This window comes from Squalius cephalus, assembly GCF_949319135.1.
Source record: "Squalius cephalus genome assembly, chromosome: 8".
Classification (NCBI taxonomy): Eukaryota; Metazoa; Chordata; class Actinopteri; order Cypriniformes; family Leuciscidae; genus Squalius; species Squalius cephalus.
Genome location: NC_137129.1, coordinates 4,084,098 through 4,096,569, shown reverse-complemented (window position 1 = coordinate 4,096,569; position 12,472 = coordinate 4,084,098). Strand labels below are relative to the sequence as shown.

Below are 12,472 nucleotides of genomic sequence, written 5' to 3'. Positions count from 1 at the left end.
ACTGTATGTGAGATGTCGATTTGGTCACTCAAGACTTACCCATGTATATTTATTGAAAATTTATTGAATTTAAAAAAGCTTTCTTCTGGGAAAATATTTGAATTTTTATCATATATCAAATATTTTTGTTGTATTTGTTTGTAGAGATAATATTATTAAATGATTATACAATTAATTGAAATATTATTGTTGAATTTTAAATGTTATACTATTGAGTTTGCCTTGGATATAGCCTTTTATGCTGATATGGCTTTAAATGATAAATATAAAATACATGCATAAATAAATATATTTTACATTTCCATTTGGATGCTTGTGTTGCAGAAATTTTGCACTTTAGCTTTAAGCCAAAAAAAAAAAAGGTGAAGGGAATGGACTAGTAGTGGGCGTAGAGATAATGCACCACATTCAGAGCAAAACCTGATTGTCTGATCTCACATTTTTAAATAGAGATTGCAAAATGGTGCTATTGATTTTACATCCCATGAAGCACACCATGAATAACAGATTGCAGGCAATAACTGTGACCATATTGGTGTGTTTACAGGACTTGCGGTATGCGGCCCGTCCACTCTCGCGCTGGCTGAGTGCTGAAAACTGCATGTGGGCCGCTCTGCGGGTCCCAGTCCTGCTCCCGCCATGGGAAACACCGCCACCAAGTTTCGTAAAGCACTTATCAGTGGAGATGAAGGTTTGGCTTGTCAGCTCTATGACAGCAACCCCCAATTTAAAGAGTCTCTGGAGCCCAACGCATCTTATGGGGAGCCCTATCAACACAACACACCCCTGCTCTACGCCTCACGCCACGCCATGACGCGCCTCATCAGGTAAGAGCTTCAAATGAATGGGCACCCAAATACAAGCATTAGCATCCATGGGGCGAGTTGTAATTGTTCACCTTAAATTTTAAAGGGGCTAAGTGTAGAATTCAGAAACCCTTGTTATTAGCGACACCGGTGGCCGTTAGGTGAACTGCAGCCAGCAACTTATTGCTCACGCACGCGTAACACATAAGACTGAATGTGATTCAAAGCCCTGATATACTTGCGACAAAGTTATTTTTCACTTAGAAGTAAAAAAAAGTGGTAACACTTTATTTTACAGTGTCCTTGTTACATATGTTGCATGTACTTACCATAGTAAATTATGCATAATTACATGCAACTAACCCTCAACCAAATCCTAATCCTACTCTAACCCTATAGTAAGTTCATGTTATTAATTATTATTACTCAGTACTTAAATATATAATTACACTGTAACAATGACACCCTAAAATAAAGTGTAACCAAAGAAGTTAGAAATACCTTTGCAGCGATATGCGGTTAACGAACATCCAGACTCTGCTGAGAGCGACGTTTAGATGAATATGTAAATATGTGCTTTCCTCTCAATAACATAGGCGTAATTTGCGGGTGGGACATGTCCCCACCACTTTTTGCCAGGGTCGATATTGTCCCCATCACTTTTTAAAACATCTCGCGGCACGAATGTACTCTACAAATAAATAAAACATCTCCAGTTAACTGGCAGAGCATTCATTTCGTTCGTTTTTTAAATAAGAGACGATCTAGCGCTCAAATGTGTTTTTTTAAATCAAGTGATCAAAGTGCTCGTTGCCGCTGCGATCAGTGGAGCGGATACAGTGTTTTCTCGTGTGGCTCGCGCACGCGCACACGCCGCACTGTCTTCACTCGGACGCGCGCTTCAATCCGTTGCGGATACTCTCTATTCGTTCTGGTGAAATCACAAAACATAATGCACACAAACGTGCCCCTGCTTGATATACAACCACTGATAAACATAATCGGTTTTGATGAGAAAAAAAAATAAAAATTATACGAGAAAAAAAAAAAAACTATGCGAGAGCGGATTAGAACCCAGAACCTCTGACACAGTTGGCGAAAATTCTACCACTGGACTATTAAGATACACTAATTAAACCCTATGTAGCCTACTATTTAAATCGATTGAAGGTCATCGTAATGTTATTGTACATATATCTGATTTAACATTTTATTAGCAACCCCCACCCCACCTGTCCCACCCACTTTTTAAAACAAAGTTACGCCACTGCTCAATAACATAATAAACACATCAAAAAGGACAGCGGTGAGAAAACAGCAGTTAAGAAAGCATCTGATGATCATAGCGATGTGGATATGCTTTCACCAGCTGTTCACTGACATCATGTCGACAGATGAGGTAATTAAAATTACACTGTTATGATAGTTTGATTATTAAGTATATTTGAGACTGTAGACTATATAGATCTGGCAATGTGAGACTATAATTTGAATTATTCACTTTTCTTTGCATGACACATTGACATTACAGTACAGAATAGCTCTTTCGACATTATCCTGAACATTGTATAAGCATCTGTTTCACGTGTCCCATTGACAAGTGAACAGGGACGGGCACCATTTAAAATTGTGAATTTCTCTGAATTTACAAATTCTCAGAAACATTTAGGATAATGTACACAATTGAAAGAAATATATAACACTGTGCAAGTGTTTTTTGGATATTTTGATACAGAATTTGTACATATTGTACCTTTAATGTCATGTGGAAACACAAACAGGTTGTCTACTTTAACAGCACAGCAGGGTTTGTTGGGTTGTTGCTTCAGGGAGAACAAAAAAAAAACCTCTGAATAACTTTCCCATGTTGGCCCCTAACAGACAAGACCTGAAGCAAATATGCATGGAATGGAGAGCCTGTGGTGTTTTTGTGCAATGCAAGGTTATTTTTGCATGGTTGTTTAGTTCAAGTGCTTGGTATTTGAGTCAAGACCACTTGGAGCCATGAGGCCAACTCTTACTTGTGTAAGTGTAGTAGTTAATGCACCCTTCTGAGAAGATGGTTGGTAATTACTAGCTAGAACAGCTGGCCACTGTCTCTCTGTCCCTCCTCTTTCCTTGTCACTTTCCTCTCTTTATTTTACAGCACTTTGGAGCACACTACTAGCAACCTCAATCATTTCAGAGCCTGATTTCAATTAACAGACCTTTAAACAAACAATTAACAATAATAATACTGGGCATAACTGTACCTTTGAAACACTGGTCTCTGCTTATTCTGGCCTACGTAGACAGAAAAAGAACATCTGATAGTGACCAACCAACCACAGTTTATTTAGTTTATTGTACTGTGCTGTTTATGTGCAGATTTACAGATCATACCACAATAATGAGCTGGAACAGGGGAGGAAATCGCTCTGCATTCTCCACAAATGTTTGGATGGTAAACACTGGAAATATGGCAGTCAATATGTGTCCACCTTATTCCTGACGACCTAACTGCGTTTTGGATTATGGGTGGCACTTCCGGTTTGGGGAACTTCCATTCAAAAAGGCCGAAACGAATAATTTCAAATCATAAGGTTGCCTTACAAATAAAGCTGACCTGTCACTTTGACTGTGTTAGCTGTCAATTGTCCTTCATGATTTATTTTCAGACATCATGAGAATAACGTTATACTTGGTATTTTAACGTGACATGTTATAACAAGAATATCTATGGCTCTCAGTCGCTGCTTTCTTTTCCTCGTGATTATTTTCTTTTTTCCCGTTGCAATCTGCTGTAAAAGTATAAAAAAAAGGACTGCACATTTGTGGTCTGTTCTCCCGAATTTACTTTTCGATATATTCCATTAATAATTCACAGGAATGCACGACGAATCTCTCGTTATTCTCCTCAAATCCTCACGTCTCTTTCCAGGTTTGTTTTCACAGGTAAATGCAATTTATAATCTGTCAAAATGACGGAAATCACTTTGAAATAGTATCACGTAATGCTGAAGTTAATGAACATTTTTGATTAAGGCACCATAAACTAGATAATACAGATATATATTACTACGGTGACATTTAACCCGTCCGTTATTGCTGTGGAAAGACTCACGCTTTTGGGGTTGTTTGGTCTGTTGAAATACCTTGTTGATGCTTTTTACACTTTTACATTTACTTTTAATGTTCGATGGTTGAAGGGTGAGTAGATTAATGTCATCTCATTGTGACACTTTTTAACGTATTGCGTTCATAGAGCGAGCGCTGATTGTTTACAGCTTAACGGAAGTTACACCCATAATTCGCGCAAAGCGTCATGGGGCGTAGGAATAAGGTAGTCAGAACTGATTTTTCTCACAAAATCAAGCAGTTTGTACAGTTTTGTTTATGAATATCTAGTTTATTTGCTGTTGACACTATGGATTAATAACACCTTGCGCCAGTGCAAACCCTCTTACTTTTTAGCATTAAGAAAATACTGTCAGGATTTACTGAAAACACACAGTGGAAAATTAGAGCTGAATAGGCTTAGACAAGGTTATTTAATAATATTTTATTATTAAACTTATTGCATTTGAAGGAGTTTCCCTTTCAGATACCAAATTTATATGAGGAGAGTATTTAAATGAATCGTGCAAGGTGATTTACTAAGGTTTGCGCTAGTTAATTTACTTGTATTCACACCATTATTTACCGCCCGAAAAAAGCACGTCTTAAACCAGACACTAATTTGTGCTGCTCTTGGTAGATTGTGTTGGTCATTATAGAAATGTTCTGGGTGTGTCTGTTCTTTAATTTTCACGTCGTCAGTAGATCACGCGCAGAACTTTCCACTCCCATCTGTTTAGTCAATCTGGCCCTTAATGTTTTAAAGATTTGATGTCATTAACCTGGCAAACTTTGTCTAATCTTGTTATCATTTCTTTCTCAAAAGTACTAGCTGCATAAATCGTTACTTTATAAATACGATTTCCAGGCGAACTATTCCTGAAATTTGCTTAAAGGGTTAGTTCACCCAAAAATTCAAATTCATTAATTTCTCATCCTTATGTCGTCCCAAAACCCGCAAGACTTTGGTTCATCTTCAGAACACAAATAAAGATCTTTTTGATGAAATCTGAGAGCTTTCTGTCTCTTCGTTGGACAAAACTTTGGACTAAACCGCTAAATTCATATGGATTAGTTTTACGATCTCTTTATGAATTTTTGAAGCATCAAAGTGGTAGTTGCGTAGCTGTCAATGGAGGGACAGAAAGCTCTCAGATCTCATCAAAAAGATAATTTGTGTTCTGAAGATGAACGGAAGTCTTACAGGTTAGGAACGACATGAGGGTGAGAAATTAATGAAATAAATATAAATAAACTATCCCTTTAAAGTTAGCCAACCAAATTAGAGCTCAAAAATGCTATTCTACATGCTTGCGTTTTTTCATTCTTCTTTGTGTCCTTTGTTTGACAGTTTGGGAAGAAAGATGTTGACTAAACTACAAACACCATAGTTATAACCACCTCCCTCGCTAGAACGGCCAGTTTGAAGTGGTTACATATTTAAATCCTTATAGCAGACTTCAGGATCCTGTGACTGGAATTCTGATTCACTTTTTGGCTGATACTGATTCTTGTAAAAAACAGCCTGCCAGTCTAGACTACACCCAACATTTTTGAGGCGAAATATGTGTAGCTCTGGTATTTGGCCTAATGTGTTATGTAAACCCTTTGTGTGGTCTTGTATTTATTAGGATCACACTTTCGTTAGCCAGCATACAGCAGAACGAAACACAAGATATCTGCCACATGCTTGTCTAGACATTATCCTTGAATGTTGGTGTCATTCCTGATGAAACGCTTGGCTTTGCAATTCATGATGTGGTTATGTCATTATTGCACTAAGGTTCTATTGTTACATCTCACTGGATCTAACAGTTAACAGTATTGTTAACAGGTGTCCGTGCCAATTTCTTAGAAGTTCAACCAGTCTTTCTGGCCTCTCCGGTGCAGTCGGGTATGGAGAGGAGAATGCAGGGAGTTAAAGCTGTTGTTTTCAGTTGCATCAACTAATAAACTCCCAGTGCTAGATTCACATCGCAGACTTCCCAGAACAGCTCGCTGAGTCATTTCCACTGAAAGGCATTAGAGCCCGCTGAATGCATTCACTAAATTCACTCTTAAATCTTACAAGGATGTAAGTTTGCGAAGTCCTTTCTAGGGCGCATTATCAGTTACTTTGAAGCTCCCGCAATTAATCGGCTGAAAATGATATTAGTCTAATTACCTCAAGAGACACTGAGGATTCCAGCTGCATTAAAGTGTCATGACATTTTCATTGATTATGTGGTTATGATGATGATGATGTTATGAGATGCCTGCACTAGCTCTCCTGTATTTCTTCAAGCAATAACTCTGGGAGGGTGGCAAAAGACAAAGGTTGTCTTGAAATTCTACCTGTATCTGTGTTTTATAGAGGCTTATAAAATTGATATGCCTGAGATTTCTGGTCTTGGATGTTTATTGGTCAATACAGCATGCCATAATTTACAAAATATTAACAGTTTTGCTTCATAACTCCTGTTCACCATTGAGGCTTTAATCATGCAAAATCAATGAATATTGGTAATAGGTTATGCACAGTGATATTTTTATTTGTTTTATTAATATTTTGAATTAGCTTGTATTTTTATATTTTTAGTTTTCATGTTAATTTTAGTTTAGCCTAATTTTTTTTGTAATTTCCTTTTGTATTCATTTGTCATTTTATTAGTTTTTTTTGTTTTGTTTTAAATATTGCTATTTGGGTTAAATTTAGTTTTAGTTTTTATTTATATCCAGTTAATAATTTTAATGCTTCAGCTTTCAGTTTATTGCCGAAGAAACATTTCTAATTTTAAGTTTTTCAACTTTATTTTATTTAATCTTTATTCCAATTAACAGAAATGTTTTTAATTGTTTTAGTTAACGTTAATAATAACCCTGGTATGATATATTCATATTTTTCATATATATTTAGTATTTTCGCTACAAACCAGCATGTTTGATTACGATAATAAATTAATAATATGATGACAAATACCAGTTTACAATATCAAACAACAATTTTTGTTTGTTTGTTTGTTGTTGTTTTTTGTTTTGTTTTTACAAGTCTGCATCTGCATTTACTTTAAAAATAAGGTGCAAATGACTTACAATAAATCACAGATTTTAATAAAGAATATTTAATATTTTTTAAATTGAGTTTTCCAGGAAAGGAGATTAAAAATCTTTAAAATCTTAAAAATCATGGAAATTTTAATCTAATTTCAGCAGATAGATATAAAATGTAATATTGCTAAATATAATAGCAATAAGTCATAGTGGTGCCTGATTTTTTTTAAATGATTTGTTCTTTTGAGTCGTTTATTTTCAAAGAATCAGATAAAGCTGTTTACAGATCAGTCTAAATGATTCATTAAAGAATCAGCCTGAATCTAAATAATTATTGTGCACAAAATGAATATGCACAAAGACTACACTATTAATCTTCAGTATTTTTGCATTTTGATTCATAGCATCTACTGTTTATTTTGCTGTTGTAATTTGTATTCTTATATTTAATTCTTAAGTACTTACTCTAGTTCCATTCCTTTGTTCCTATCCTGCAGGTCTTTCCTTTTCTCCAAAGATGGAAACCCCAACAAGTGCAACGTTCACAATGAGACGGCGCTGCACCTGCTGTGTATGGGCCCGCAGATCCTGCTGTGTGAAGGAGCGCTTCAGCCGCGGATCAGCCGCCCACAAGAGGACCAACAGAACCGGGCCGAGTGCCTCCAGATGATCCTGCAGTGGACCGGAGCCAAGCTGGACAAGGGCGAGTATGAGAGAGCCAACGTCAACGCCACCGACAACAGAAAGAGCACCTGCCTGCACTACGCAGCGGCTGCTGGCATGAAGAACTGTGTTGAGGTAATAAGACTTTCTTATGTAGTTTAGGCCTCGAAATTGTGCATGTATTATATGGTGTATTTTCACTCTTAAAGGGATAGTTTACACAGAAATGAAAATTCTGTCATTTCTCACTCTCATGTCGTTTCAAACTCATAAAACTTTCATTCAAATTCGGAACACAAATTAAGATATTTTATATTAAAGTTTTCTGTCCCTCCATTGACAGCTACGCAACTACCACTTTGATGCTTAAAAAAAAGTTAATAAAGAGATCATAAAACTAATCCTTATGAATTGAGCGGTTTGAGACTCGATCACTATATATGATAAACAGATTAAACTCAGACACCAGTTGTTAGAGACAGAAGCAGATGAGGTTCATTCTCATGTTACGCAGCACGTTTGAGCTTCATCAAGAACCAATGAGGTTCATTCTCATGTTACGCAGCACGTTTGAGCTTCATCAAGAACCAATGAGGTTCATTCTCATGTTACGCAGCACGTTTGAGCTTCTGCAAGAACAAATGAGGTTCAGTCTCGTGTTACGCAGCACGTTTGAGCTTCTGCAAGAACAAATGAGCTTCATTCTCATGTTACGCAGCACGTTTGAGCTTCTACAAGAGCCAATGAGGTTCATTCTCGTGTTACGCAGCACGTTTCAGCTTCTGCAAGAAGAAATGAGGTTCATTCTCGTGTTACGCAGCACGCTTGAGCTTCAGCAAGAACCAATGAGGTTCATTCTCGTGTTACGCAGCACGTTTGAGCTTCATCAAGAACCAATGAGGTTCATTCTCGTGTTACGCAGCACGTTTGAGCTTCTACAAGAGCCAATGAGGTTCATTCTCGTGTTACGCAGCACGTTTGAGCTTCTGCAAGAACCAATGAGGTTCATTCTCGTGTTACGCAGCACGTTTGAGCTTCAGCAAGAACCAATGAGGTTCATTCTCATGTTACGCAGCACGTTTGAGCTTCTACAAGAACCAGTGAGGTTCATTCTTGTGTTACGCAGCACGTTTGAGCTTCAGCAAGAACCAATGAGGTTCATTCTCGTGTTACGCAGCACGTTTGAGCTTCTGCAAGAACCAATGAGGTTCATTCTTGTTACGCAGCACGTTTGAGCTTCAGCAAGAGCCAATGAGGTTCATTCTTGTGTTACGCAGCACGTTTGAGCTTCAGCAAGAGCCAATGAGGTTCATTCTTGTGTTACGCAGCAGGATTGAGCTTCTACAAGAGCCAATGAGGTTCATTCTCGTGTTACGCAGCACGCTTGAGCTTCAGCAAGAACCAATGAGGTTCATTCTCGTGTTACGCAGCACGTTTGAGCTTCAGCAAGAACCAATGAGGTTCATTCTCGTGTTACGCAGCACGTTTGAGCTTCTACAAGAGCCAATGAGGTTCATTCTCGTGTTACGCAGCACGTTTGAGCTTCAGCAAGAACCAATGAGGTTCATTCTTGTGTTACGCAGCACGTTTGAGCTTCAGCAAGAGCCAATGAGGTTCATTCTTGTGTTACGCAGCAGGATTGAGCTTCTACAAGAGCCAATGAGGTTCATTCTTGTGTTACGCAGCACGTTTGAGCTTCAGCAAGAACCAATGAGGTTCATTCTCGTGTTACGCAGCACGTTTGAGCTTCTGCAAGAACCAATGAGGTTCATTCTTGTTACGCAGCACGTTTGAGCTTCAGCAAGAGCCAATGAGGTTCATTCTCATGTTACGCAGCACGTTTGAGCTTCAGCAAGAGCCAATGAGGTTCATTCTTGTGTTACGCAGCAGGATTGAGCTTCTACAAGAGCCAATGAGGTTCATTCTTGTGTTACGCAGCACGCTTGAGCTTCAGCAAGAACCAATGAGGTTCATTCTCGTGTTACGCAGCACGTTTGAGCTTCTGCAAGAACCAATGAGGTTCATTCTCGTGTTACGCAGCACGTTTGAGCTTCAGCAAGAACCAATGAGGTTCATTCTCATGTTACGCAGCACGTTTGAGCTTCTACAAGAACCAGTGAGGTTCATTCTTGTGTTACGCAGCACGTTTGAGCTTCAGCAAGAGCCAATGAGGTTCATTCTTGTGTTACGCAGCAGGATTGAGCTTCTACAAGAGCCAATGAGGTTCATTCTTGTGTTACGCAGCACGTTTGAGCTTCAGCAAGAACCAATGAGGTTCATTCTCGTGTTACGCAGCACGTTTGAGCTTCTGCAAGAACCAATGAGGTTCATTCTTGTGTTACGCAGCACGTTTGAGCTTCAGCAAGAGCCAATGAGGTTCATTCTCATGTTACGCAGCACGTTTGAGCTTCAGCAAGAGCCAATGAGGTTCATTCTTGTGTTACGCAGCAGGATTGAGCTTCTACAAGAGCCAATGAGGTTCATTCTCGTGTTACGCAGCACGCTTGAGCTTCAGCAAGAACCAATGAGGTTCATTCTCGTGTTACGCAGCACGTTTGAGCTTCAGCAAGAACCAATGAGGTTCATTCTCGTGTTACGCAGCACGTTTGAGCTTCTGCAAGAACCAATGAGGTTCATTCTCGTGTTACGCAGCACGTTTGAGCTTCAGCAAGAACCAATGAGGTTCATTCTCATGTTACGCAGCACGTTTGAGCTTCTGCAAGAACCAATGAGGTTCATTCTCGTGTTACGCAGCACGTTTGAGCTTCAGCAAGAACCAATGAGGTTCATTCTCGTGTTACGCAGCACGTTTGAGCTTCTGCAAGAACCAATGAGGTTCATTCTCGTGTTACGCAGCACGTTTGAGCTTCAGCAAGAACCAATGAGGTTCATTCTCATGTTACGCAGCACGTTTGAGCTTCTACAAGAACCAGTGAGGTTCATTCTTGTGTTACGCAGCACGTTTGAGCTTCAGCAAGAGCCAATGAGGTTCATTCTTGTGTTACGCAGCAGGATTGAGCTTCTACAAGAGCCAATGAGGTTCATTCTTGTGTTACGCAGCACGTTTGAGCTTCAGCAAGAACCAATGAGGTTCATTCTCGTGTTACGCAGCACGTTTGAGCTTCTGCAAGAACCAATGAGGTTCATTCTTGTGTTACGCAGCACGTTTGAGCTTCAGCAAGAACCAATGAGGTTCATTCTCATGTTACGCAGCACGTTTGAGCTTCAGCAAGAGCCAATGAGGTTCATTCTTGTGTTACGCAGCAGGATTGAGCTTCTACAAGAGCCAATGAGGTTCATTCTTGTGTTACGCAGCACGTTTGAGCTTCAGCAAGAACCAATGAGGTTCATTCTCATGTTACGCAGCACGTTTGAGCTTCTGCAAGAACAAATGAGGTTCATTCTCGTGTTACGCAGCACGTTTGAGCTTCAGCAAGAGCCAATGAGGTTCATTCTCGTGTTACGCAGCACGTTTGAGCTTCAGCAAGAGCCAATGAGGTTCATTCTCGTGTTACGCAGCAGGATTGAGCTTCTACAAGAGCCAATGAGCTTCATTCTCGTGTTACGCAGCACGTTTGAGCTTCAGCAAGAACCAATGAGGTTCATTCTCGTGTTACGCAGCACGTTTGAGCTTCAGCAAGAGCCAATGAGGTTCATTCTCGTGTTACGCAGCACGTTTGAGCTTCAGCAAGAGCCAATGAGGTTCATTCTCGTGTTACGCAGCACGTTTGAGCTTCAGCAAGAGCCAATGAGGTTCATTCTCGTGTTACGCAGCACGTTTGAGCTTCAGCAAGAACCAATGAGGTTCATTCTCGTGTTACGCAGCACGTTTGAGCTTCAGCAAGAGCCAATGAGGTTCATTCTCGTGTTACGCAGCACGTTTGAGCTTCAGCAAGAGCCAATGAGGTTCATTCTCGTGTTACGCAGCACGTTTGAGCTTCAGCAAGAGCCAATGAGGTTCATTCTCGTGTTACGCAGCAGGATTGAGCTTCTACAAGAGCCAATGAGGTTCATTCTCGTGTTACGCAGCACGTTTGAGCTTCAGCAAGAACCAATGAGGTTCATTCTCGTGTTACGCAGCACGTTTGAGCTTCTACAAGAGCCAATGAGGTTCATTCTCGTGTTACGCAGCACGTTTGAGCTTCTGCAAGAACCAATGAGGTTCATTCTCATGTTACGCAGCACGTTTGAGCTTCTGCAAGAACCAATGAGGTTCATTCTCATGTTACGCAGCACGTTTGAGCTTCAGCAAGAACCAATGAGGTTCATTCTCGTGTTACGCAGCACGTTTGAGCTTCTGCAAGAACCAATGAGGTTCATTCTCATGTTACGCAGCACGTTTGAGCTTCAGCAAGAACCAATGAGGTTCATTCTCGTGTTACGCAGCACGTTTGAGCTTCTACAAGAGCCAATGAGGTTCATTCTCGTTTTACGCAGCACGTTTGAGCTTCTGCAAGAGCCAATGAGGTTCATTCTCGTGTTACGGAGCACGTTTGAGCTTCTACAAGAGCCAATGAGGTTCATTCTCGTGTTACGGAGCAGGATTGAGCTTCTACAAGAGCCAATGAGGTTCATTCTCGTGTTACGCAGCAGGATTGAGCTTCTACAAGAGCCAATGAGGTTCATTCTCGTGTTACGGAGCAGGATTGAGCTTCTACAAGAGCCAATGAGGTTCATTCTCGTGTTACGCAGCACGTTTGAGCTTCTACAAGAGCCAATGAGGTTCATTCTCGTTTTACGCAGCACGTTTGAGCTTCTGCAAGAGCCAATGAGGTTCATTCTCGTGTTACGGAGCACGTTTGAGCTTCTACAAGAGCCAATGAGGTTCATTCTCGTGTTACGGAGCAGGATTGAGCTTCTACAAGAGCCAATGAGGT

General features: G+C 40.0%; 2 protein-coding genes across 4 annotated transcripts in view; one reads left to right on the top strand and one right to left on the bottom strand.

Moving 5' to 3' along the window:
• Positions 1 to 12,472, bottom strand: part of ppt1 (palmitoyl-protein thioesterase 1 (ceroid-lipofuscinosis, neuronal 1, infantile)) — a 230,959-nt gene that overhangs the window by 105,507 nt on the left and 112,980 nt on the right. The gene's annotated exons all lie outside the window — the stretch shown is intronic.
• ankib1a (ankyrin repeat and IBR domain containing 1a) overlaps positions 1 to 12,472 on the top strand; it is a 43,729-nt gene that overhangs the window by 4,215 nt on the left and 27,042 nt on the right. For all 3 annotated transcript variants that reach the window (XR_013822034.1, XM_079879120.1, XM_079879119.1), the window contains exons 2-3: positions 548 to 827; positions 7,430 to 7,730. Coding sequence is in view for 2 of the 3 variants with exons in the window: in XM_079879120.1 (XP_079735246.1) it covers positions 640 to 827; positions 7,430 to 7,730 (489 nt within the window). In the remaining variant the exon portion in view is untranslated. The remainder of the gene's footprint in view (positions 1 to 547; positions 828 to 7,429; positions 7,731 to 12,472) is intronic.